Here is a 24,823-nt window from a genome sequence, read left to right on the forward strand (position 1 = left end):
AAGGGAGTAAATGTTTATACAAAGAGTCTAGTAAGAAATTCACTTGCTTGCAACAATATTATTATTTCCATAAATTGTGTGTTTAATGATGAGTCTTCTTCCTTACGGTAATTAGATCTTTAAAAGTCACCACGAGCAATAATATAAACCTTCACTTGTGACTTAGATAATTATGTGCATGTATGGGAGGCCAAGAGGTTGTGGATGGGCACCATCACGAACTTATCACCTCTACAGGCCCCTGGAGGTAGGAACAGCCTTGCTCAGGTGAGGTCTGCACATCCAGACCTGCACAGACAATACGTAGGAGAAGCAATAGGCTGACTCTGAGTTTAGTGGCCACACTGCCTAGGTTCATATCTGAACTCTGTGGCTCATTGGCTGGAGACCTGGGGCAGATTACCTCACCTCTCTGTCCTCCATATGATGTCATGGTGAAATGAGTTATTCATACCACCTAATTCATGAGGTTGCTGTGAAGATTAAATGAGTTACCTAATGTTATATGCATTGACTGTCACTATGACTTTTACCATTATTTCACACAAAGCAATGAAGACTTTTTAGAAAAAGGAAAAATATATTTATTTCTCCTCTATCTATTCAAAATATATCTTGATCATCAGTAGCGTTATATAGATAGCATTTTGGTTAGGCAGCACCAGGCATTACACAGAACTTGATGGTGAAGATATCTATGCTTTCTAATTCTGCTGCCTAGGAATGTATAATGCAGTCAGAATGGGGTAGCGCCGTGTCAGATAAAAGTCCAGATAAAAGGCAATTTTTTGGGCGGGGGGGGGGGGCGCGGTGCGGGGGGCGGGCAAGGTCAGCTCTTCATTTGGCAGCATGCTTCTTATATATCTCCAAGAACTCAGTCACGTCTTCCGGGGACCCCAAGATGACTGGCGCCCTCTGGTGGATGTCAGTGGGAACGATGTCCAGTATAGCTTCCTTCCCAGTGGTAGCCAATCCTCCCGCCTTCTCGATGACGTAGGCCATTGGGTTACATTCGTACAGTAGTCTCAACTGGAAAACAAGAGCCCAGAGCAGCGTCTTCACACCAGAAGGTATTTCACAGAAAGAGGATTTATTCCACAGCAAAATAGCGCAGGGCTGGTGGACGTTTCCAAGGTAACTGAGACTCTCTCTCCTTCTATGAGGTTGTAAAAGCCCCTCTCCCCCCCCCCACCCCCCGCCCCACACACACCTCAAGGTTGCATATAAGACCAAATGGTTAATTTAGCATTTGGTTAATTAAGCCATTCATCAAGCCAGAAGGCAGGAATGGACTGCTAGATGCAAATATGAGACCGAGCACCTGGACTCGGGGCTGAATGACATATTGGCAGAACCGATGGCTCCCCTCTCTTTACGGCATGGCGACTGGACCTAATGAGTGATTCTGTGTGTTTTGGATGGAGCTTTGCCTATTCTAAAAGCATAAAAAGAATTCATGGTTGTGTCTGGCTGCAGACATCTGGAAAGCAGACTGGCTCCTCCAAACAGTATGATATTGTTTGCAACTCTACACACATTCCTTTTATAATTCTCCCAAGGCTTGCGGGTTGGGATTTACTATATTATAAGGCTTGGCATTTATTTTTAAATATTAACTTTTTTATTGTATGTGTTTTCAGGCAGTCGCCTACGGAGCAGGCAGCTCCTTGCAGGTGTTTCCTGACTCTATTTCCATACAGGTGTCATGGCCAGATTTGCAAAACTGAAAAATAGAAGGAACCTCAGTATTTCTGTTAAAAAATAATTTTGGGGACCTTAGGGAAAAGCGCTAGAAAGCAGCTAATCACATAGGCGGGCGGGAGCCTGAGGTGTCGGTGGCAGGAGTGGCGTTTTCCGTGAACACAATGTCTTCAGTGAAGCGGACACAGTGTGCTGTAAACAGAGATCTGAATACAGATTTCTATCTTAAGGGTGTTATTGTCCCTATTCCTTCTCTCATATTAAAAAAAAAAAAAAAAAAAAGACTGTCTACTGGGAAAAAACGAAAGGACAGTACTTGGGAAGGCAGCACTGTCCCCCTGTGCGGAAGGGCGTGCGGCCGCTCAGCCAGCCGGGCCCGCACAGCGCCCCCAGCCTGAGCACACGCCGCGGGCAGTCACTGGGGCGTTCGTGTAACAGGTCACCCCAAAGCCCCAGGTTTCCCCGGAGGTTCTTTCCTTCCCTAGAAAGGTACCATTTTCCAAGCAGCCAATGTCTGCTCATTAGTTATTGCTATTTTATGCCTTTTGAAAGCAATGAAAGAAAACCTCTATTTGGAATACGGATTTGATTTGCTGCCTCAGTAATGGGGCTGGACTGCTTCATTTCTCTCTATGAATGGAATTTATTTTGCTCAAGCCAAACCGCGTGCCCACGGGAAGATCTGAGCACGTTCAGCCCCTCCTGACCATAACACCATGACTGATCGCTAGCAACGGAAGGGCTCTGCAGATACTGCCTGACTTGAACCAGAACAACCTTAACCCAGATCAGGATATGCCACAGACATTGTTAGCATCCCACAGCAGACTCTGACAGCTATCACCACCTTTTCTTCTTCCTCAGTCACCCCCTGGGCTGCAAATGAAAACCACCGCTCCCCAGAGGATCTGCTGACCTTCCCTTTGGGGCTCTTCTTGTTAGCCGGGTACAGAAAGATCCCTCCGTAGACCAGGGTGCGGTGGACATCAGCCACCATGGAGCCCACGTACCTGGAGCCATAGGGGGCTGAGTTATCCTGCAAGGTTAAGACCAGCAATCATTAGGGCTGCAGGAAAGAGAGAGAGAGAGAGAGAGAGAGAGAGAGAGAGAGAGAGAGAGAGAGAGAGAGAGAGCTCTGTGTCCTCTACACTTATTTGACTCAACAATCGTTTAGTGAGCACCTACATGGTGCATGTTTAGGAAACGGGATGAAAATCCTGTTCCCAAGGAGCAGAGAGCGGAGCAGTGGAGACCGCCTCTCCTCCATTGTACAGCAGGTCCATTACCCTCAGAAACCCCACGGAAGCTGCTGTTGATTTTAGCTATGGGGTTGGGGCAGGCATCACACAAATGGTCCACTTTGCAGAACCCTGCAAGTTAGGAAGGATTTTGCCAAGCTAAGGAGCTGGGCAAGGGCGGGGTTTTCATCTTTCGGGAAGGGACGTACACAATCTAACCAGACAGAGAAGCAAGTGCTGTCCACGGGGCGGGGGCTGGGGAGGGGCCATGAGAGGAATCCAAGGCGAGGTGGAAGGAGAGATGACAGAGCTGGAGAGAGAGCCCGGGCCAGTTCTGAGGGCCCCGAATGCCATGCTGACGACCTTTCGGCTTCCTCTTCAGGACACAGCAGCGTCAATGGCATGGGACAAGAGTGTGACAAAACTGGACATTCCCACATAGAACCAGCTCTGCCGCCAGCTGTTTCTCTCTTCATGCTCAGTAATTAGTAACTGAGAGACACCGAGAAGGGCACCCTGGAACTTGAGATGACTGACAGACCCGTCAGACGCCGCGGGGCAGGTCCTGGGTGCAAGAGCCACGTTCTGTACCATCTGGGATCGGGGACCCCAGAAGTGAAACATGCTTTACTGCCTCATGCAGCCAGCGGGCCCGATTACCCTGATTTTATTCTGTCAAGAGAAAGCAGCAAAGGCTAAAACAGACCTTCCCATTTTGACGTCCCAGGGGAGGGGTCCCAGTCCCGGGACCTGGGTGGGAACTTAATCATGGGGTCAGTGCGCAGTGGGAGCCAAGCTGCTCTTGTCCCTGCCCCTGTTCTCCTCCAGGTAAGTCAGGAACCAGCACATTTCTGCCTAGCTCAGGGGCTCCCCCGCCCTCACTTACCGGGGGGAACTTCTTCCTCTGCACATACTCGGTGACCGCAGGGTCGAAGTCCTTGGCGTAGCCCTCATTGAGGCTGTAGATGTTCCCTTTCTTTTTGATCTTCACATCCTTGTCCACCAAAATGAACTCTCCAATGGCCTGTGAAACAGAAGGAAAGGGGGAGAGGTGATGAGCCCCCTTCACCCCCTCCCGCTGCCTGTGTGAGAGTGCGGCAGGCTGGCTCAGCTGGGGGAGGGGGCGCAGGGCCTGCGGTCACACCCATGCACCAGCACAAGGAGAGTGGCTTTTGTTTCACAGGTTTTCCTTCTTGAGGGATAACTGACATGACACTGCATTGTGGGATGATCACCGGCACAGGGAGCGCATGGCCCTGGGACACCCACGCCCCGAGATGGGCATGCCTTCTGGAAAACATTTAATTTAAGTAAAGGTCGGTGCAGACAGGAGGCGGGCCTCAGAATGGACAGACAGCTGAGTTATACAGCGTGCCCGGGGGCTCGGGGCTGCTCTCAGCTTCCCGTCCCCACCTTGATGGCGTTTCCCTTCCGTGTGTTGCTCTAGAAAAGAGCAGAGCCTGAGTTTTGACTCACAGCACAGGTAACATCAGCTGCCTTCGCTCAGCGACTCTCAGCATCTCTCAGAACGCCCGCCCACCAAGCCCCAGGGCTAAGCTGGTGCCTTTAGAGCTGAGGTTCTGCTAAAGACTTTGCAGTTGGGAGGGAAAGTGTCAATTAACTCCTGTGGCTCTAGCCTGAGGCTTGTGTGGGGCTCCTGCGTGTCACTGAGAAGGTGATGGGGTGCTGCTCATCTGGGGAGGGGGTTGCTCCCTGGAGGCAAGAGTTGGAAGAAGGGAGGTCCCATCAACACATCTCTCCCGCCATTTATTCCCACAGTGAAGATTGGTTCCTGCCAGTATGGAGCACATGTGACTAGGGAGAGGGAGGAGGGGAGGAGGAAGGGTGAGGGAGAGGAGAGAAGAGAGGCGAGTATTAACAGTGGTCACTGGAAGCTGTCGTTGGGAGCGGTTCTTTTTGCTTTTATGCTTTTTGATATTTCCAACTATTCTGACCACAAATATGTAGAAATATTTTTATGGTCAGAAGACTAAGTAAATAAATAAATATCTTTATAAAAAAAGGTTTAAAAGTCTGGAAAATGAAGCCGTTGCATGGCAGGCGCCGCGCAGCTCACACAGCCATGCTTTGCAGACACCCCGACAGCGCCAGTGTGGAGGGAGGCCTCCTGCACTCAGACAAGAGACGGGAAAGCTTTTTGAACGTTAAATGCCCGACGAGCTAAAAATGCAAACGTAGCTTCTTAGCAGGAACCCTCAGCCTGCGCGTGCAGCAAGCCGAAAGGTAAAGGAAAGGCTAAACCGGTCCGAGGCCCAGCCCACAGGCGTCCGCCAGCAGAGGGCTGGCCAGATCCCGGATCCGGGAGGCAGCCCGCAGGGGACAGGCAGTCCTTCTGAACACCCAGCGGCCAGTGGATGTGAGGAGGGCAAAGGACCATCAAATACACAGACACTGACTCCCAGAGACACCGTCTGCGATCTGGAAACAAGAAGAGATTTACTTTATCGACGCGCCCACCAGCAAAGGCAACTGACGGCCCCAGGAGGCCGTGAGGAGGCAGGACGTGTCTGGGAGCTGAGACACCAGTGATTTCAGAAACTGTGCCCCAGCCCCGGCTCCCAGTGAACTGTGCTCTGGTTCTGCCACTGTTTTCCCTCAGGTCACCTCGCTGGAGACTTACTCGAGTGCTGTCCCCCACCCCTGTTTGTTTATTAAACGCCGGCACTTCCAAGGAGGCAAAGTACAGTTGTGCAAGAGTGCAGGGGGCAAAGGCGCCCGCACCCTGGTCTATCGGCCCGGCCGCAAACCAACCCCAGCCTCTCCAGGAGCAGCCCGGCGCTCCCAGGACCCCAGCCAGCTGCTCGTCCTTGTGTTCGGTTTGTCAGCAAAAAGCACCAAATAAACAACATGCGTCATTAATGTCACCCAAGGGCATTTCTAAAAGTAAAAGGTGTTTATAAACCCTGGGGCACAGGGCCAAACACACAATGAACATGCCAACCTAGTAAAGACTGTCCTATGGGGTGTGTATTCAGTGGTGGATTTCGTGGCACCAGATATTTGAAAAGATTTCTTTCCCTCATTCATCTGCTCTGTTGACACTGTCATCTACATCAGTGGTCACCAACTGGTGGTCCGCGGACCACTGGTGGTCCGTGAGGTCCGAAAGGTTGGCGACTGCTGAATCAATAGGTAAATAACCCCAATTAATAGATATGTAGGACTTATCCACAAATTAAAACTGCCAATGAGTATTTTTCATGCACTCTGGGCTTCTCTCCATAAGGTAGCTGTTCTCTATAAGGTGGGCCAAGGACTGATCTCTATTTCCTTCTTTACTTTCACGCCCTTGAGTTCATCAGAGCCTTGTCAGAACTGCGGAAGGTTACCAAAGGTGTGCCTGCGAGTGCACAGCAAATATGTTCAGGCGGGCTACCGTTCACTGAGGAAATTAGTGATGAATACAGTGGGGGTAAACAGGCCCTCCACAGGCCCCATCTGGTCCATGAATGCATTTAGTTGACTAGCACACGGTTTTACAAATCCAGAACCATCACATTAAAAACACATCGACACCTGTCCAGTTCACCACAGTCCCACCACCCCCCGGCCTGGCTTGGCAGCACGCTCTACTCATTCACATGGCTTGCCTGGCCTAGATGGGCCTTGGAGTCAGTTGAATAATATCTGTTCCGAAGATTTCATCTTGGAACAAAGGCCCTCTTTCATGCTCTGGACAGACATTAATCCTCACCTCAATAATCTCCTCCTGACGTACATGTGGTCTTCCACTTCGCCCCCAACCCACCTCTGTCCCTCCAGACGTCATCTCCCCCCCTCTATGTACCCCAGTCCATGCCCCACACACATAACTGACACAGCCGTCAGCCAGGCACCTAACCACCCACCCCCGCCCCCAGGCTCTCTCACCGGGTCCAGCATGAAGCAGTTGACGCCACAGGCCATGGCCAGCACCAGCATGGTGGCACTGCCATAGAGGGCATAGCCAGCCGCCACCAGGTTCCGGCCCGGCTGCAGGGCGTCCTTCTCAGAAGGCTCGTCGGTAGAGTCCTAGGACAAGAAAGAAAACAACACATTTTTGTTCTGTTTTGCGGTTCTTTTTTTTTTTCAGTTCAACTATTAGCAAGATGCATTATCAAGATGCTTTCTTGATGAAATAGGGCATTTTCTTAGAGGGACGCTCTGTCATGAGCAGTGATGTCCTGATTTTATTCCCACAGCAGGCTTCCCACAGGCCCCTGATTTCCTGCAGCTGGGACCTTCTTTCCAATTACCGCCCTCCTCCGATTTTACTAATTTGATATTCCCTCATTTCTCTATTTTCACTTTCAGAACAGAGCATGCCTTCTTGTCAGCTCCCGCTAATTTAATCTTGTTATGGGCATCGATGTCTTTCACCTGCCTACTCCATCGTTCTTTAAACAAATTAAGACTGGGCTGCAGGGCCGCGAGTCTGGTGAGGACATCAATTCTACAAGTTCTTGCCAGTTGCTGCCCATCCCCCAGGGAGCAATGTGGCCCACATCACTCACACACCAAGGAGACTCTCGGAAATATGGGGACTTAGAAAACCCTCCAGAGCCAGTGCAGACCAGGGCAGATGCTCCCATTGTGTTGACCATGACCCACAGTAAGAAACACTGGCTCCATCACAAACCAGCATCAACGCACACTCACATGCGCACACAAGTACAGGAACGAAACGAAACAATCTTACACTTAGAACATGACGTGCACGCTAATCTTTTCTTTTTTTCACTAGGAACACAGCCCGCTGGGTCATGTGACCCACAGTTTGCCTAATATTGAGGAACGAAACACCTGAAGGAGACGGCTCCTAACAATGGATTGCTAACCGATGACTACCGTCTCATCAACACTTGATTAGCTTCTTCGTTCCTCAAAGCAGCCCCAACAAATCTTTCAGCTTGAACGGTCTCTACCTGAATTTAAACAGAAATGAAAATGGGCAATTTCTGCCAATTTTATTTATTCCTTTCCCAGCCAATGCCAGTGGCTGAGGGTAAGAACTACTAATGGACAAGGAAGAACTGCTAAAACCGTTTCTTTCCATTTTTCCTTCATCACCACAACTGGTGTTTTTCGTTTTGTTTTGTTTTTATTTCAGAGAGGAAAGGACAGGGAGAGAGAGATAGAAACATCAATGACAGGAGAGAATCATTGATCACTGCCTCCTGCACCCCGCCTCCTGGGGATCGATCTGGAAACCCAGGCATGTGCCCTGACCAGAATCTAACCGTGACCTCCTGTGGTTCATTGGCCAAAGCTTAACCACTAAGCCACACTGGCTGGGCCCTCAAATTTAATAAAAGGGTTTCGTCGAGGTGGTTGGTTGGTTGGGTTGGGTCAACACAGACTAAACACAATATAGAAAATTTGAGTTTTCCCTAACTCCTAATGTTGCTAGTGCATGACCCTGAAAAAGGAACCAGCTTCCTTCGAAGCCAGTGACAGAGGGGGCGGACTCACAGCTCTAACTACCCTCTAACACAGCCACTTAGGCCTGCCCGCCAGTGCAGCGGGAATCAGACAACAGGAATATGGAACAAATGGACTGACTAGGAGCTGCTGGAGGCTTGCAGTGATCAGTTCTCCACTAGTAAAAGCTCCCCAGAGATTCCACCTTCCCAGCACCATCCATCTCTGCCTGTGGGGAAGGTGCGAGAGAAAACAGAATTTCCCTTTGACGGCTTTGCATGAAATAAGAAACGGCAACACTATCTATGATCCACATACTCACAAGAAACAGAAAGTAATGCCCTCGAATCGCGGACTTGCAGGGATTCTTTTCTAGCCTGACCCCTTCCCAATGCATGAGTTCCCTCCTGCAGACCCCAGCAGTCACCACATTCCCATGCGGATGCGCAGGGCCGTGTGCATGAAGGACCTGGCAACATTGGAAAGCCTCCGGACCTTGCCTTTCTCTGTGCCGCCCAGGCCATCACCTGCTGTGGAGATTGGTTTGTTTTATTCCACGCCATCCCATAAGGAGTAGATCAGTGGTTCTCAACCTTCCTAATGCCGCGACCCTTTAATACAGTTCCTCCTGTTGTGGTGACCCCCAATTTCATTGTTACACATTGAACATAATTAAAGCATAGTGATTCATCACAAAACAATATGTAATTATATGCGTGTTTTCCGATGGTCTTAGGCGACCCCTGTGAAAGGGTCACTAGACCCCCAAAGGGGTCGCGACCCACAGGTTGAGAACCGCTGGAGTCGAGGGAAAGACACCATGGATTCTGGAGATTCAAGGTGGCAGACGAGAAAGCCAAGTCGGGCAGAAGTGTGTTGTGGCTGTCGTGTCACCAGGTAGCCGTCCTTTAGGGGGGCCGCCAAACCCTCCTTCGAAAGTCTGACAGCGCATTTGGCAGCATCCCCAGTAACGTAGCCAATATCGTTTACCTACGATTGCAGCAGGGACCCTAGCAGACAAAAATGTGTAAGATGATGTCCCTGCCTCCAGGAGATTGTACTCTGGACTGCAGATGGGTTGGTTTTGCCTGGCCAGCATCCGTCACCATCCTGATAACTTCCTTTTTAACTTCCTCTTAATCTTCCTTAGGAGGCTGCCTCCCTCCCTCCCTCGCAGCTCCAGGGGTGGGCACATCCAGACAAACATCCTAACCGTGATGGCGTCCAACACCTCAGGAGACTCATACTCCTCTGGTGTCCCCCGCCAGAAGCTGGGCGACCCCTCCTAGGTGGAACATTAGACCACCAGCCCCTCGAGGTCCCCTTGGAGCTATTTCCCGGCAGTGGTGGGCAGGCCTGATGCTGCTGCGGGTTCCTGTTACAGATGCTGTGCGCTGAGCTGGGGCCCAGGGAGCTGAATTCTAGCCCAGAGCCGTCTGTGCAGAAAGCAGGAGAGGTCACCTTTGCAGCATCGGGCACATCAATGTTTATGCCCCATAGGCCCTCAAATGGCTTTAAATAATCAATAAGGCTTTTGAAAACTGAAATAACAAAGGCAGTATCCCACGCATATATTTTTTTCCCAGTCTTTTAAAAGTCACGCCGGGTTTACTGAGACAAGGGTGGAGACTCATCGTTGAGTCGTAGCATCCTTAATTCACGCGGCTGTTGCAAGCTGTTTGATTTTTTTAACTGACAGCCAGTGTCTCCTTTTTCTAGTTTTCTCTGGTTTCCTTCAAGGCGTCCTTATTTGGGGGTTGAGGTGGAGACTGGAGCTGGCGAACATTCGCGCTGCTTTAGTTTTGGCTGAGTCACTACCCAGCAGTCTTGCTTCAAATGAAGACTTTTGCTACAAACCTCTCTTGCTAGACGATAGCCCTGATACTTTGCAGATAAAATGGTCTGCCCCCCTGTCTATAACAGGAATGGTATATTCATGGTTGACTTGGAAAATAGATAAATTCTTGCCTTGACCTTCGTGGTATGAGCATTAGAACCTGTTACTCAAGTCGATTAGTTGTTTAAGATGATGCCCTGCCTCGAGGGGTTTGTAATCTGTACAAAAGCTGCAGGGGCATTCTGTCCCTCTCAGCCGGGACAAAAGCAAAATACATTCAACGACCAAAGAGAACTGTCCCTTGGTGTCCTGATTTCCACATGTTTGAAAGGAGATTATATCCAATACTGGCCAACAAGTCACTTTGAACAATAAAGTGCAAATTGGGTCTCACTACTTAAATTATGGCCTCCGTATGCTAACCTAGGAGATTGTGGAGAAGCCTCACCAGCCACCTGCCCATTAAGATAAAGTGATTCAGGCTCAAGGGCATCTGTGAGGTTTTATTTCCAAATTAAACAATACAGGCTGAGTTATGGGGACCAGATTATTTAAAGGACATTGCAAATTATAAGCATGAAAACGTATTTCAGATTTCGTGTTTTATGATGGGCCCACAGGTATTCATTCTATTTTGTTTACACACACACACACACACACACACACACGACACTTAAAGAGAAAGAAGGAAAGAGAGGCTCTGGAGGCAGAGTTGCCTGCCCAGGTACACAGGTAGAAGACCAGGCAGGGTCCGGGTCCCAGGCCCCAGGCCGCAGCAGAGTGCAGGAAACCCTGTCCCTAAGCGGACAGACAGGAAACACTGCAGGGTTTAGGTCATAAAGTACCACAACCGCGCAGCCCTGCCGGGGCATCATGGAACCCGCCAAAAGCACCATGTAAACATATGAGTTGACCGCAAGCCATTAAAACTTTATTTAGGGACAGTGACAATGAAATTCATTTAAATGTTATGGGCTATGAAATATTATTTAGTTTTTTTCAGAATTTTTTTTTAAAAATGCAGAAGGGTTGTTCTTGCTCAGAGGCCATACAAATCAGGCAACTGGCTGAATTTGGCTGTGGGGAGAGGAGATTCCAAGGACAATTCTGACATATGGACTCTCATTGTTGTCACACTCACACAGTGCTCAGCTCACACAGTATCGCCACTGTAACCACCCTCTACTGCCCCTTTATTTTTAATTTCATTTTCTATTATAAAGAAAGCATGATACAGCTACGAGTAAACTGTTTTTCTCTTCCTACCCACACTGTACTACATTTTCTAACAACTTAATGGATCTTCACTACGTAGCAAATGCTGAAAAAGTGAGAACTCAAGACATAAACCTTTGCCAAGTCTCACAAAGTTTCCTGATATACGCTCTGGTTGCTCCACCAATAGTGAAACAGGACTGGACACTCGACACTAACTTTCCTCTGGATCCCAAACCAGGGGCTTATCCATTACGCTGTACCTTTCTGTAGATGCCAAAAATGGTTCCAATGGACACAAGGCAATCGATGTTGGAGGATCCATCAAGGGGGTCAAAACAGACCACATATTTACCCTGGACAACAAAAAAGGAAATAAAACTTTACTTTAAAAATAAACACATTATAACAAAATAGAAAGTATACACTAAGGGGATTAAAAAAAGGGGGGAATCTAGGGGAAAGTTCAAGAAATGTGAGTCTTATTTATACTCTGTCGTGGAAGCTATGCGTGGCATGCAAAATGAAAACAACAATGAATATACATAATCATATGACTGTTATTGTACCAAACATCATTAGGCAGAGAAAACACAACTTAGAATAGGCGGCGTAGATGAAGGTAATGGAATATAGATAAATAATTTCCTACATCGTTGATAGAGCTGAATCAGAATTTTGGCTTGAGTTTCCTGGCAGCCAAAGGAAGAAGAGAAACAAGGTTAGTCATTGATTTCTTTTCATTCATTAGGGATGTATACGTAATTCCTTAAGTGAAGCTAACACAACATTCAAGTCTTGAAGGACCTCCTAGTGCAGGTCTTATAGATGACATTTGGGTTGCAGTGCACAGAGTTCTCATGGCTATCCCAACTGCAATTCTGTTGTAGAGGGACTACCAAAGGTTTGGTCTTTGAATGGGGCAGTCAGGTTTCTGGCCTCAAAGGTGAGCTGTGCACATCTCTTCCCAACTCTGCCTTCAGTGATGTCACGTTGGTAGTTTGAAATCAACTATGGGGGAGTATTTACGAAGTTGGTATTGGCAATTACTACAAATCAGAGACTTTTCCAAAACAGAACCAGTTTATCAACACACCATAGGAGATTTTCCATATCCAGATTAGCTACTTTAAGAGGTGGTTTTTAAGTTCTGCATCAAATTAAGACAATTCTCTGATTCCCTGACCACTTGCTCTTAAATCACCCTGGCTGATGCAGGAGAAACTGTCATCTGGAAAACAGGAACATGCCTGTTAGAAAAGCACATTGTAGTCAGAGAAGCTGGCCAACTGGTAGAGAACATTGAACAACAAATTCAATCCACATGCCTGAGACTGCCAAGTACCTTGAGAAGACCAACAGAGAACAACATGAATTTTGAATCTGACATGTAATATATTTTAGGAATAATGTAAAACAAATTAATCGGACATAGCTCCCTACACTCTTCAAAATGTCAAGACCAAGTGTCAGGTAGCCTCTGTAAGTTCATCTTCTGATTGCTTTTTTCTGATTCTACTCCTTCATGTCCCGATTCATCTCAAACAGGAAAAGATAGACAGCCCATAGAACTGTACTTCTCATTTCAAGTTTTTTTAAAATTATCATATAATTGTTTTGTTCTATAAAAGCTGGATATACTCTTTCCATTCCCTTTTGCAACAATAACTTAGTATTGAACCCCTACAATGGGCCAGGAGTTATGCTAGGTGCTGGGATACAGAGAAGAATATAATTCATTTCCTCCCTCAAGAAACAATTAGATTAATAGGATTCCAAACCATAAATCAGTGACAGGAATTGGGAGCAGTTTACATTGGCAGAAGAATTGAAGTGTGAGGGCAGGAATTTGGTGGATGAAGATGAAGCAAAAGAAGTTGTTAACAGTTGCCAGACGTCGAAGAGCCTTGAACATGACCATGAAAAGTTAGGAGTGGAGATGAGTATGAGTATATATGAGTCTCTCCCGTGTATGGGCCCACTGGAGGATAGATAATGGCATGGACTATGGTGGTAGAGTGGACAGGTGGGGACAGTTTGAGAGATGGTAGTGAGGATGAATCTGTGAAATGATGACTCATGGTTCAGGAGGAATCTAGGGTGATTCCTAGGAATCCAGCGTGGCTGAGCAACTGGAGTCATTATTGAAGCGAGACAGAAAAATGGTTACATCAAAACCCTGGATGGTGGAAGTTCAGACCCACCCTTTTGTCAGGTTCTATAATTATGGCGTGTTTATCTTCTTCCGACACCAGGACACAGGTCGCAAAGGATGCCCGCAACACGTTAATGACCATGTCATTGGAGAGGACGTCCAGCTTCTTCACTTGGTCACCCGTCACGTTGGTAGAGCCAGCAATTCCATAGCTAGAGGGGAGGAAAGCCACAAAAATACAAGCCATGACCACCAGAACATGTAAATGCACGTAAACCCACCGAATGTGGCATGTGGTAGGATTCAGAAGAAAGAAAAGAAGGCGCCTGGTTTAGAACAAGAAGCATGGTTGTCCCTGCACATGGCTCCTGGAGGGAGGAAATATCGTCACTCACCTGTCCAGTACCTGTCATGGCACCTGGCACACCTTGTAGTGAAATCTGTTTCTCAAGCTCTCCCCTCCGCCACCCCACATTATGGGTTCTAAAGAAGCTTTTTAGGTTGTTTTCTCTAATCACACTCCCCCATGAAATATTAATTTTAATAGTAAAAGATATGGTACATATCTGTGTAGGCACTGTCTGCATAGCTATGTTTTGTACACAAAAAGATTGATTTTTCGCCTCCCCCAGGCTGGTTTTTACCACCGAATGTATGGCCGATGCTTAATGATAGCAAGCAGGGAAACCTTCTGGGTGGGAGGGGTCCTGAGATGTGAATAAAGCCCAGGGTGTCCCTGGTTTTATAGCTGAAAACATCCTAAAAGAAAAGATACTGACTGGTCCCACCTCGTTTCCTAGAGGCAGGCGGAAGCCACCAGAGACAGCAGAGGGCTTGTCCAAGCCGGAGCAGCAGAGCAGAGGTGGCAAGCCCATGGGGACCCCCAGACCAGGCTCTCTCAGTAGCACCCCACCGCCACTGGCAGGAGTCCTAAGGGCAGGTGGGCGGGGGAGGGCTGGAAAGTCTGCAGTGTCTACCTTATTTTCAAGGTACCTGCAGTCAGTAATTGTGGAATTCCCAGAATCCCAGTGGCTTGTCCAAAATGCAGCCTCATTTGCTAGGAAAGACAGGAGGGTGTTGATAGCCTGGGATTGGATAGGAACACTGAAAGGAGGGGAAATGTTCTAAAGGAAGGGTGCACAGAACAAGAAAAGAGGCTGGATGTGTGACAGGAAGAGCAGGAGCGTGGAACGTGCCTCTAATGACTGGGAGCAGGGGCCCAGGGCACAGCTGTACCTTGGTCAGAGTTCTAGGCGCACTCACCTGGGAACGGACTGTCCCGCACCCGCAGCTTCAGCTCCCAAAAATGCACTTGTCTAAGCATAACTTGCATGTCCGCTGGACAAATCTGAACCAACACCAGACATCGTCCAAACCCTAGCGTCTCATCTGGCCCGACTCTCCGGGAGGTAACTCCAGGGATCTCATCACCCCACTGCCCAGTGTTTCCTGGAGACACAGGCGACAGCTGCAAGTCATGGGTCCTTTGGTCTTTAACCCACGAAATGAGATGGGATGGAAAGAGGAGCAGGAGGAGGGCTGACGGATGAGACGCTGTTTTTCCAGGCCGGCAAGGGAACGATGCCGTGTCCCTGAGCTTTCTGTCCTCATTCCACACAATCTCTTTCTCACCCTAACTGTAGGCCAACGCTGGTGGAGAAAGAAGGCAGCCAAATTCTGGGAGGAACTGGAGGGCGTGGCAGGGCCCACCCACTGAGATACATCCCCCACACTGGCCTACTGGCACCAAGCAGCTCTCCTTCCGCCCCAGAGGTTTCCACGGGTACAGTCACTGCTGATTCCGGGTGGCTAGCGCTGACGGAGAGAACATGGGCACCATGACAGAGACCTGGCTCCCCCAGCTCTGGAGCCCTCGCCTCGCTGAGCCTCCTGTTTGCTTTGCCCCTGGAAGCCACGCTCCCTCAGGGAGGTGTTAGAGGCCCGCAGGCGGGAACGGACATGAGGCGCCTAATGCTCCTTCTGAGCTTGCTCTCACAGCGGGCTCTCGTTAGGGCTGTGGGTGCTGGGAGAGGAATGCGGTCTCGGTGACGCCCGATGCCCGGGGCTTCATCCACACCACGCTGGCACGGTTGCTTAGCCTTTCCCTCCAGAAGGATGAAGACAGAGGGCATGTTTCCTCCCAATGCCCCAGCTTCCAGTGCCTAGCAGGCCCTCAATAAATACTTGCTGGCCCTGGCCGCGCGGCTCAGTTCATTAGAGCGTTGTCCCGTACATCGGGAAAAGGTTGTGGGTTCAATTCCCCGTCAGGGTGCATGCAGGAGGCAACCAATCAATGCTTCTCTCTCACATTGATTTCTCTCTCTCTCTCTCTCTCTCTCTCTCTCTCTCAAATCAGTAAAAACATATCCCTGGGTGAAGATTATAAAATAATAAGTAAATAACAATAAGTAATACATGTGTACTTGCTGACTGAATGAATGGCATTCACTGAGGAGAAGAGAAACCGCCCGAAGGAACGCGTGCAAGAGTGACCAACTTCTAAGGCCATTCACACCCAGCAGTGCCAGGGAAGCCACCTGCAGGGTCCCAGGGGCAGGCGCACTGGGTCAGCGGCAGGGAGGCCTGGGAGGCTGGGCAGAGGGACAGCAGGCATGGGAAGGACTGTCCACACTGGCCCGCGCTCTGCCAGCTCAGGGATCTCGCTCAGCAAGACGGGTGAAGGCCAGTCAGCTCCTAGAGTAGCTGCGTGAGTGTTCATTTGCCCCACGAGTATTTATTGGGTACCCAGTGTGCCCCAGAAACTGTCCTGAGTGCTGGTGTCTCAGTGCAGAACAACACAGATGATATCGCTGGCTTCATGAAGTTTATACTCTACTGAGACAAACAAGAAACAAGTAATGTGGAACGAATGAGGTAATGTTGGATAGTGACCAGTGCTCTAATAAAATGAAACGAGATGCCTGGGGGTAAGGGGGTGGATTGGCCCGTCAAGGAAGGTCTCGCTGCAAAGGGGCCATTTGAGCTAAATGATACCAGGCACCAAATGACCCATCACAGACAACAGCCAGTCCTCCGGCTCCGCCTCCCTGAAGGTTATGTAGTCACCCCTCCCTTCCTTCTCTTTCACTTCCCCCAGAATTGAGGGTCCCCCTTTGTTTTAGCCAGAAAGACCCTTCTTCAATGATTCTCCAGTTGCTTGTGAAGAAGAATATTAAAAACCATGGAGGCTGGTTATTCTGGGCCCCTCCAACTTAAAATCCAGGCACTTCACAACTTTTCTAGGCCATCTCATGGGAAGGGTTCCTGGTAAATCGTGGTGCTGGGGACTCTTGGAGAAAGCACGGGCGAGCGATTCTAAGCTAGAAACAGAGTCAGGAGCATGGGCTCCCAGACTGCGTGTCGGCAGCAAGAATACCTGAGTTTATACACATCGCCAGGTAGCCTTCCATCCGGGTCCCAGCTCACAGGGTTGGCTGTGGCTGGCGCTTCACACACAGCCCTGCACTGCTGCTCAGGCACGACCAGGTCCCGGGCTCTCCCCACCCACCTCAAGGGGCCCTCAGGGGGCAGCAAGGTGTTGCCACAGGTCAGTGAAAGTTCAGAAGAAATCATGGTTCCAATGGCTTTGACAATGGAAAAGGCCCTCAGAAATATCCTCACAGAACTAAGCCGCTGAAGAACACATGGACTTTATTTTCTGCACAAGTTTTCAGAACCCCCCTTAGAAACATTAAATGCCTGCACTCTGATCAGCCATCATTCCTCAAAGGACCGATGAACAAGAGCCTTCCCCATATAGCGCAACTGCCCCTCGGAGGAGCAGTGTGACCACCCACAGAATCCAGAGCAGACCTGGGCCTCAGCTCCTGCGGACACAGCCCCGCCTTTGCTGGGCCACTGAACCAGGGCTTAGAAATGAATCGGCTGACTTCTAGGCAGCCTCAAGGAGAGCCCAGCGGGTCAGGAAGGGGCTTCCCTCCGCCCCTGTGAACAGGAGAGGGTGGCACCATGGAACCCCAAGGGGACTTGAGCGATGCCTTTCACACACCACCTGGCTCATTCTTAGAACAGTGCCCAATGGGCTGCTCCCTGGGGCCAGAATCAGGCAGCAAAAGAGGCTGCAAGAACGTGGGGAAACCATCACACAGTCCTGCCACAAAACCGTCCAGGGGCCAGCTCTGCCTTACCACCAGTAGAGAAAGAGAAACAAATCAGGTTGGAGAAATGGGTTGACCCAGCAAGCTGTAAAGCTCTGGGCTTAGCTCCCTCCCCTGCCCCCTCCCACGCCCTCTCCCCCACCCTCCATGCAGAAAAGGAGTCAGGAGCAGTGGGGTGTTGAGCAAGCAGGGACAGGGACCGTAGTTATGACTGAGCCAGTGACGTGATCTGCCAAGGAAGCTTTTCCAAAATGCAAGTCATCATGAAGAGGACGGCACTGTCACGGGCTTTGTCCCACGGGCTTGGACGCTAGACCCCTGGGGTCCAAATCCCAGCCCCGCCCACCACATGCTCAACAACCCTGGCCAAGTCACGTCTGGCTTTTCATCTGTCACGTGGGAGTTTAGTGCCTCTACAACCTCGTATGCAGAGAGAGGCCTTACATGCGTTGATTGAGGTAAAGAGCTAGAACCGAGCCTGGCCAGTGAGCAAGAGGTGTTCTGGTCCCATGCCCATCCTTGACTCCCCAGCAGTCACACAACCACCCAAGGCGGGTCCTAATTCGGCCTTTCCCTCTTACTGATTGTGTGTGTGGGTGGCTCAGCTTCCGGGTGGATTGTTAGTGTCCAGGCTTTGTAAGAATGAGGGCTGCACTGCCTGATGCGCCTGGGTTACAGCAGCCCCATGGCAGCCCATTGTTCCTAATGGAGCCCCCAGGCATCCACTAAGGAAATGCTGATTGATGAGGGGAGTGGAAAACCAGAAACCAAGGCCTCTAAACCAGTTTTACAGGCAACTCCTGGGAACTGTGTCACAGGTAACTGGCAACTAAAGAAAGTGCTCAAGTTCAACATTTCACTCCCACTTCACTCAAACTAGCTGGCTCTGCAGCCCAGTCCACTGGGTTGGGGGGATAGTCATGACAGGGTTTAAGCCCTTGTGATGGTTCCTTTTTAAACCCCTAGAGACACAAAAGTTCTCTTTCTGGGGGTTGAGAAGCAAATGCTGATTGGAAAATTTGTCTAATATATATCTCTTTTACTGTAAACCTCACTGAAAATCTGAAAAAAAAACTGTAAGTCATTTTAATTCATATGGTGGGAAACTCCTTAGAACAGTGATGGTGAACCTCTGACACGCAAACTCAACTCATTTTTTTGGTTGATTTTTCTTTGTTAAATGACATTTAAATATATAAAATAAATATCAAAAATATAAATCTTTGTTTTACTATGGTTGCAAATATCAAAAAATTTCTATATGTGACACGGCACCAGAGTTAAGTTAGGGTTTTTCAAAATGCTGACACGCGAGCTCAAAAGGTTCGCCATCACTGCCTTAGAAGAATAGATTAATTTGACCAGTATTTAATATCCGTAGAATTATGGATTAAATATTAACATTGTTTTAAATTGGCAGGTGGTTTCTGGAAGGGACTGAGCCATTCTGCAGCCATAGTCTGTGATTCGTGCTATCTGAAGCGTAAGGACCGGAGGCAGGGCCACGCATAGGGAAGAAGGCTCAGAAACTCCCTGATTGGCTAACTCCAGACCATTTCCCCCTGATGTCCACATGACAGCCACCACAGCAGGAAGCACTGTCCACAGCACACAAAGGACCTTGGGAAAGCTCATTTTCAGAACATCCAACGGAAGAAAACTGGAGGCAGACGATTATTCAATCCTTATCACTCAAGTCCAAGGTGACACTGACTTGTTATGAATTGATTTCAAGGTAAATGACCAACTGTTCACCCAGCTGGGAACGTCCAAGGGTCAGACCAGAAACACGTTGAAGAGTCACCAACCAGAAGCAGCTTTTAAAGGTCACAGTCCCCAGGCTTGGCCGGAGTTCATGGGGCCCAAATGGGCAAATAGGGTGGAGGGTGGCTGTGCTTCTGGTGTGAAAAGGAAGTTACAATTCCGTCGAGAAGCTAACTCAAGAAACATAACATAAATCTGAGAAAGTTTCCAAAGGTTTAATGTCACATGCTCTGCAAATGTGAAGATAAACGGAAGCATGTATTAGCTGACCTGTAATTCCAAAATTAAAACTGAAGTTATTCATTATTTCCTTCCACTGACACTGAGAGGACCCCACATACAAAAGCAACTGATCTGGACACCACCTGACCACGACGGGAGGAGGTTTCCTGTCACCAATCTGAGGGCACAATGTGGTTTTAATAGATGATGAATGGGCCAGCCTGCAGTACATGCCTGCTGGCTGCATGTGGGCAGCTAGTACCGAATGAAAAGCAAAATAAAAAGGTCCCGGTTTATAAAAATAATAATAACCTTCAGCCTAGAAAAACAACGATGATAGCAGTATCTGCTCAATGAACTCAGTTCACCCTCACACAACTCTCTGAGATTGAAAAAGATCGTTGTCTCCACCTTACAAGTGGGGAAACCGAGTCTCAGAGATGTTACATCAGTTGCCCAAATCCTCACAAAAGTTAAATGGCAGAGCCAGGAATTTGAGCCCAGCTCCATCTCTCTCCAAAATTGGTTCTTAAGCCCTGCGTGCTCCTTTCTGCTCCACCCCGTCCTGATGTTCTCCTCTTCCTCTCTGCCTCAGGGCAGAATGGGCCAAAATCCAGTGGCCAAATCTTTAGTCAGTGCTTCACGACCAAATTCCAGCCTGGCCCATCCAACTGCTGGCTGGATGGCATCTCGAACGGGACAGCCTTCCGACACCTCAAGTTCAATGTTTCCAAAATGTTGGAATCATCTTCTCACCCTTCCCCAGCCTCAAGCAATCAGCTCTGCCTTTGGAATTCTGGTTTAGTTTGGTTTCAGTTTTATTGGCAGGCCCTGCTGCCCCTGGCTACGACCCACTCTTTGAGAAGCGGTCCTTCTCACGGGTTCCACACTCTGCCTCCTCCCCTCCTCCTGCTAATGCTCTAGCTCTGGGTGCTGTTCTCTTGCCTGCCCCCCCCCCCCGCCCCCCACCCACCCTCTTTCCAACTGCTTTCCCCAGTCTTAGCTTTCCCTCTCCCAAAGCTATTCTTCCAGCCATTTCTTCCCCAGCTTAGTCTCTAATCATGGCACTACCCTGCTCAAAACCCTCTACTCTCTCTCCTTTGCATGCCTGCAGAATATAAAGTATTCACCCTTGCCATGTGATGCTCCCCAATGCACCCACAATGCAACACCAACAAACACCCCACCATGTGTGCAGCATACTTCAGTCAAACTGAGTGAGCAACTTTTCCAGAAATCTCTGCTCACTTGGTACCTTTCCTCACACGATGAAATGCACTCCAGCCCTCAGGCCCTGTGACCATCTCTCTGCTCCTGCCCCTGGGAGATGCCCATCTTGATGCTCCACCATCCTTTGCATCTGCATTGTCTTTCCGGCACCTCTGTGAAAGCATCTTTCAGAATCTCTAGTGTGTCTTATAACTAATTCTGTCCTTGTACTTTCCCTATAGCAGAAGCTCTGTGTCATTCTCCTCTTGGGCTCTTTTAGAACTTTGTCTATTGTGCGTGTTCATAACACTTTGTTGAGTTGAATAGAACCAGTGAATCCTTCAAACAGTGATTTGGAAGTACATACAAAGGGAAGTCACCCGAACATGCCAAAAGCAAAAGCAAGACACCGGAGGGCCATTTTCTCCCAAAGGAATGGAAACGGAAGTGGGGAACGCTGGCATTTGAACCATGAGCTCATCAGACCCACCTGTAGCTGCTGACGGGTCTCAGGAGAAAACAGCCGCCCCCATCTCTGCTGGCAGCGGGTGGAGGAGCCAGTGCACAGAGCACAGGCCTCAAGAACAGCTTGGCTCTGAGGCAATGGCTTCTTGTGCTACAAATCTTAATTCACATCAAAAATGTAATTCATAGGTGAGATTGAGAGTTGGGTCAGCTTTATCTGATTTCTAAAAAATAAAGGAAGAGCTGTGTGGTTTGACAAAGAGAGCCCAACCTGGGCTCTTCATCTGTACAAAGTGGGTGGGGCCAGGTGGCTGCTGAGACTTTCAGCTTAAAACTTAATGATTCTATGACTGTCTTACTGAGATCAGGAAAAGTGGCTAAAGAGCAACTGTTGGTTGAGAGAGAGAGAGAGAGAGAGAGAGAGAGAGAGAGAGAGAGAGAAAGAGAACGAACGGACTCTAGCCGGGCTCTTGGCTGAAACTCCTGAAGTCTCCTAATGAGACTCCATGGCCGAGCTCCTGAAACTGATTCCTGCAAATCAGCAATCCTCTCGTCATCCTGGGGACATGCCCTTCCAGGGAAAGTCTTCAGCACTAACAAGCCCTTTGCCTGCACACTGGCTTTTCATCCAGGACATCAAAGCCAATAATGAATGTAATTTGGAGCCCTGATTCGAGATCTTGTCTTATTGTTGCCTCCCTGACCACGTCATACTGAGACAGCAAACTCTTATTTTCCCACAGGAGTACTTAAGTGTTTATTCTGGACTTCCTTGTCAACCGCCCACATGACGAGGCCGTCAGTCCCTGTTCCACGAATACAATGCTGTTTGAAATAGTCAAACACCAGTGAAATGTGCTAACTTAGGGGAAGAGTAAAATAGCGATATATTTGTGCAATGGAACACTAGGCAACAGATAAAATGAAGGAGGTGGATTTATATGTCCTGCCATTGAAGGATGATCGTTATATATTGTTGAATGATGAAAGCAAACTGTAGAATATGTTAATTGTAATCTCATTCTGTTTGCTATTTACATATGGATACATGTAAATATTTGTCCATGTATAAACTTACATGAGTATAAATATGTATAGGAGAAAATAACCAGTAAATTATTGATGGAGAACGCCCCAGAGAATGGATAGAGGTGGGTTTCACCTTTCTCTTTGCGTTCAGTTGCATGGTTTAAGTTTTTGTCAATGAGTGCATCTTATAAAGTAGTTTATAATAATAACAACAACAATCTTTTTTAAACCTGGCATTCACCACTATTTAGCCTAAACAAATATACGTATTTCACACAGCCAACACAAGTATTCTTTGTCCAGGTCCCAGCATCTGAGGTTTCTTAAAAGGTGGGAAATATACATCGCAAAGCAGATCTTGCATTTCCAAGTTCCTTTGGACGGACACACTTTTAAAATAATACAGGAAATGACAGGTGCTCTTTTTTAAGAAAGCCCCTCATCCTCAAAGACAAGTAAAGCGATGAGGCCGCCTCTATTTGTTGTACATTAAATTTAAAGCAAGATTTTAAATGAATGTGTTTCCTAAAGCAAAGACTCCTTAGAAAGGTATTACTAAGAGGAGCCATAGGTAAAATAGTGGTGGAGTCACACCCTTCCTAACATACCTGTCCCAGTGCCTCTCCCGGCCAGGCCATGCCTGCTTGACTTCTGAAAATACGGGTGACCATATGCTCCTTTCCTAAGAGTCAGCAATACATGCTGTGGGACCAGAGCCAACTAGTTGCAGGGGCTACACTCCCTCAGGTCAGCTAAGAACATGGTGCACAATGTTCACAGTGTCCCTGAGTGTGTGGAATATTAGGAAGAGTGGGCGCAATCTGAAAACCCAGGTACCCTTCAGCTACGTGAGGACCAGCTAAATACAGAATGCTCGTGTGCACCAGAGTAAACCAAAGAGTGTTTGTGTCACTTACAAAAGCCTCACAAGAAGGTGCCCTTTGAACCCCATGTCCTGTGATTCCTTTGCTACACACAGGTGATCTGCAGAACAGCCACATGGACACCACTGAAGACCTTCTTAAAACGCAGGGTCTCAGGCCTCACCCGAGCCTACTGCACCCTCTGCACACAGTATTGCTGCTCCTGAGAGCTCTGGGCTTCAGGCTTCCTGCCTGGGCTTCCCTGGCTCCTAACAGGACCTGTTTAGGCTCAAGGAGATACTTGAGCCTGAACCCAACTTGAGATCCCAAATCCATAGGGCATGAGGGAGGTCACAGAAGAGAAAGGGAAAAGAAGGTACAGTGCCCGCACTTCCCTGTATGAGGCTGGGATGCGTATGGCCAGCAGGCCAGGTGCCCACCCGCCAGCCAGTTTCACCAGGAGGAAGCTGACAGGGGTGCCCAGCAAGGCAGGCGGCTCAGCCCCGGGGAGAGGACTGCAGGATGGCGGCAGGTGTGGCTGGGGTGACAGGCCCCCGGATGGGCACCTCCAAGAGAAGGGGGAACCAGGCTTTGAGTGCCAACCTCAGGAGAGGGAGAGGGAGGAAAGGAGGAAGGGAACGCGGCCAGGCCAGCCTCCCAGCTGTCAGACAGACACAGGCGGAGAGCAGGAGGGCTGGCGAGACGAGGACCAGACATCAGACCCTCAGCACATTCCCAGCTGGACAGACAGACCCCGGACGCGGCCTGGCGGCTGGAGGCCTGACTCACAGGTGCGCGATGCCCGCCTTGCGCACGGCCGTGGAGATGGCTTTGACCGCGGTGCAGAGCGCGTTGAGCAGCTGGGTCATCTCGCCGGTGCCGCGGGCCTTCCTGCCCTCCTCCATGACGAAGCGGGTCAGGGTGACGATATTCGTGTCGAAGGCCGCCTGGTCCGTCATGCTGGGGCCGGGCTGTGCGTGCCGGGTGGCGCGGACGAGCAGGACAGCGCGGGCCGCGCGGAGGGTCGGACTCGGTGTCTGAGTGCGCAGAGCCCAACCGGCCTAGGCAGCTCCCGCCGTGAGTGCGGCGGCCGAGGGCCCGGGGACACCTATAGGTGCCCGGCCACGTCCCGCCCAGGGAACACCTCCGCCGGCCCCGCCCCGGCTGGGGCCGCGCCAGCTCCATCCCCCTGAGGCCCCGACCTCCTCGCACTCCCTCCCGCCCTCCCTGCTCCTCTCTCTCACCTGCTCCGCCCGCGGCCACCTCCGCTTCCTCCTCTGTGCGCCCCCCCCGTACCCCCCCCCCCCCCCGCTCCCTGAGGACAGCCACTGAGCCACCAGCAGTGTCGCCTGCAGGCCCTGCAAGGCCCTGCCACCGAGGTGCAGTCATGATCCCCCAACAGGAGACGGAAGTTCAGAAGGTTACACAACGCAAGGCGGGTAGCGCCCGGCACTGCGAGGCTGGGAAGGCGGAGCTCCCGCCCCTGGCACCGCGCCCCCTTCGCCCCCTCCCCCTGCCTCCGCTCCTCCCCCCACCCCAGCCCCCGCTGGGCCAGCCTGGGAAGAGGACTCCCCCCTTCACCCGTG

The 24,823-nt window shown here is 49.6% G+C and overlaps 1 protein-coding gene across 1 annotated transcript; it reads right to left on the bottom strand.

Moving 5' to 3' along the window:
* FBP1 (fructose-bisphosphatase 1) lies at positions 1-24,341 on the bottom strand. Its single transcript, XM_081103753.1, has 7 exons — positions 24,027-24,341; positions 13,617-13,779; positions 11,676-11,768; positions 6,831-6,971; positions 3,826-3,963; positions 2,618-2,737; positions 1-1,029 (listed from the first exon to the last, which is right to left on the bottom strand). The coding sequence occupies exons 1-7, from the start codon at positions 24,194-24,196 to the stop codon at positions 838-840; spliced, it is 1,017 nt and encodes a 338-aa protein (XP_080959879.1). The 5' UTR covers positions 24,197-24,341; the 3' UTR covers positions 1-837.
* Positions 24,342-24,823: the final 482 nt, after the last annotated feature.

The sequence above is a fragment of the Myotis nattereri genome (genome assembly GCF_964212035.1).
Source record: "Myotis nattereri genome assembly, chromosome: 12".
Classification (NCBI taxonomy): domain Eukaryota; kingdom Metazoa; phylum Chordata; class Mammalia; order Chiroptera; family Vespertilionidae; genus Myotis; species Myotis nattereri.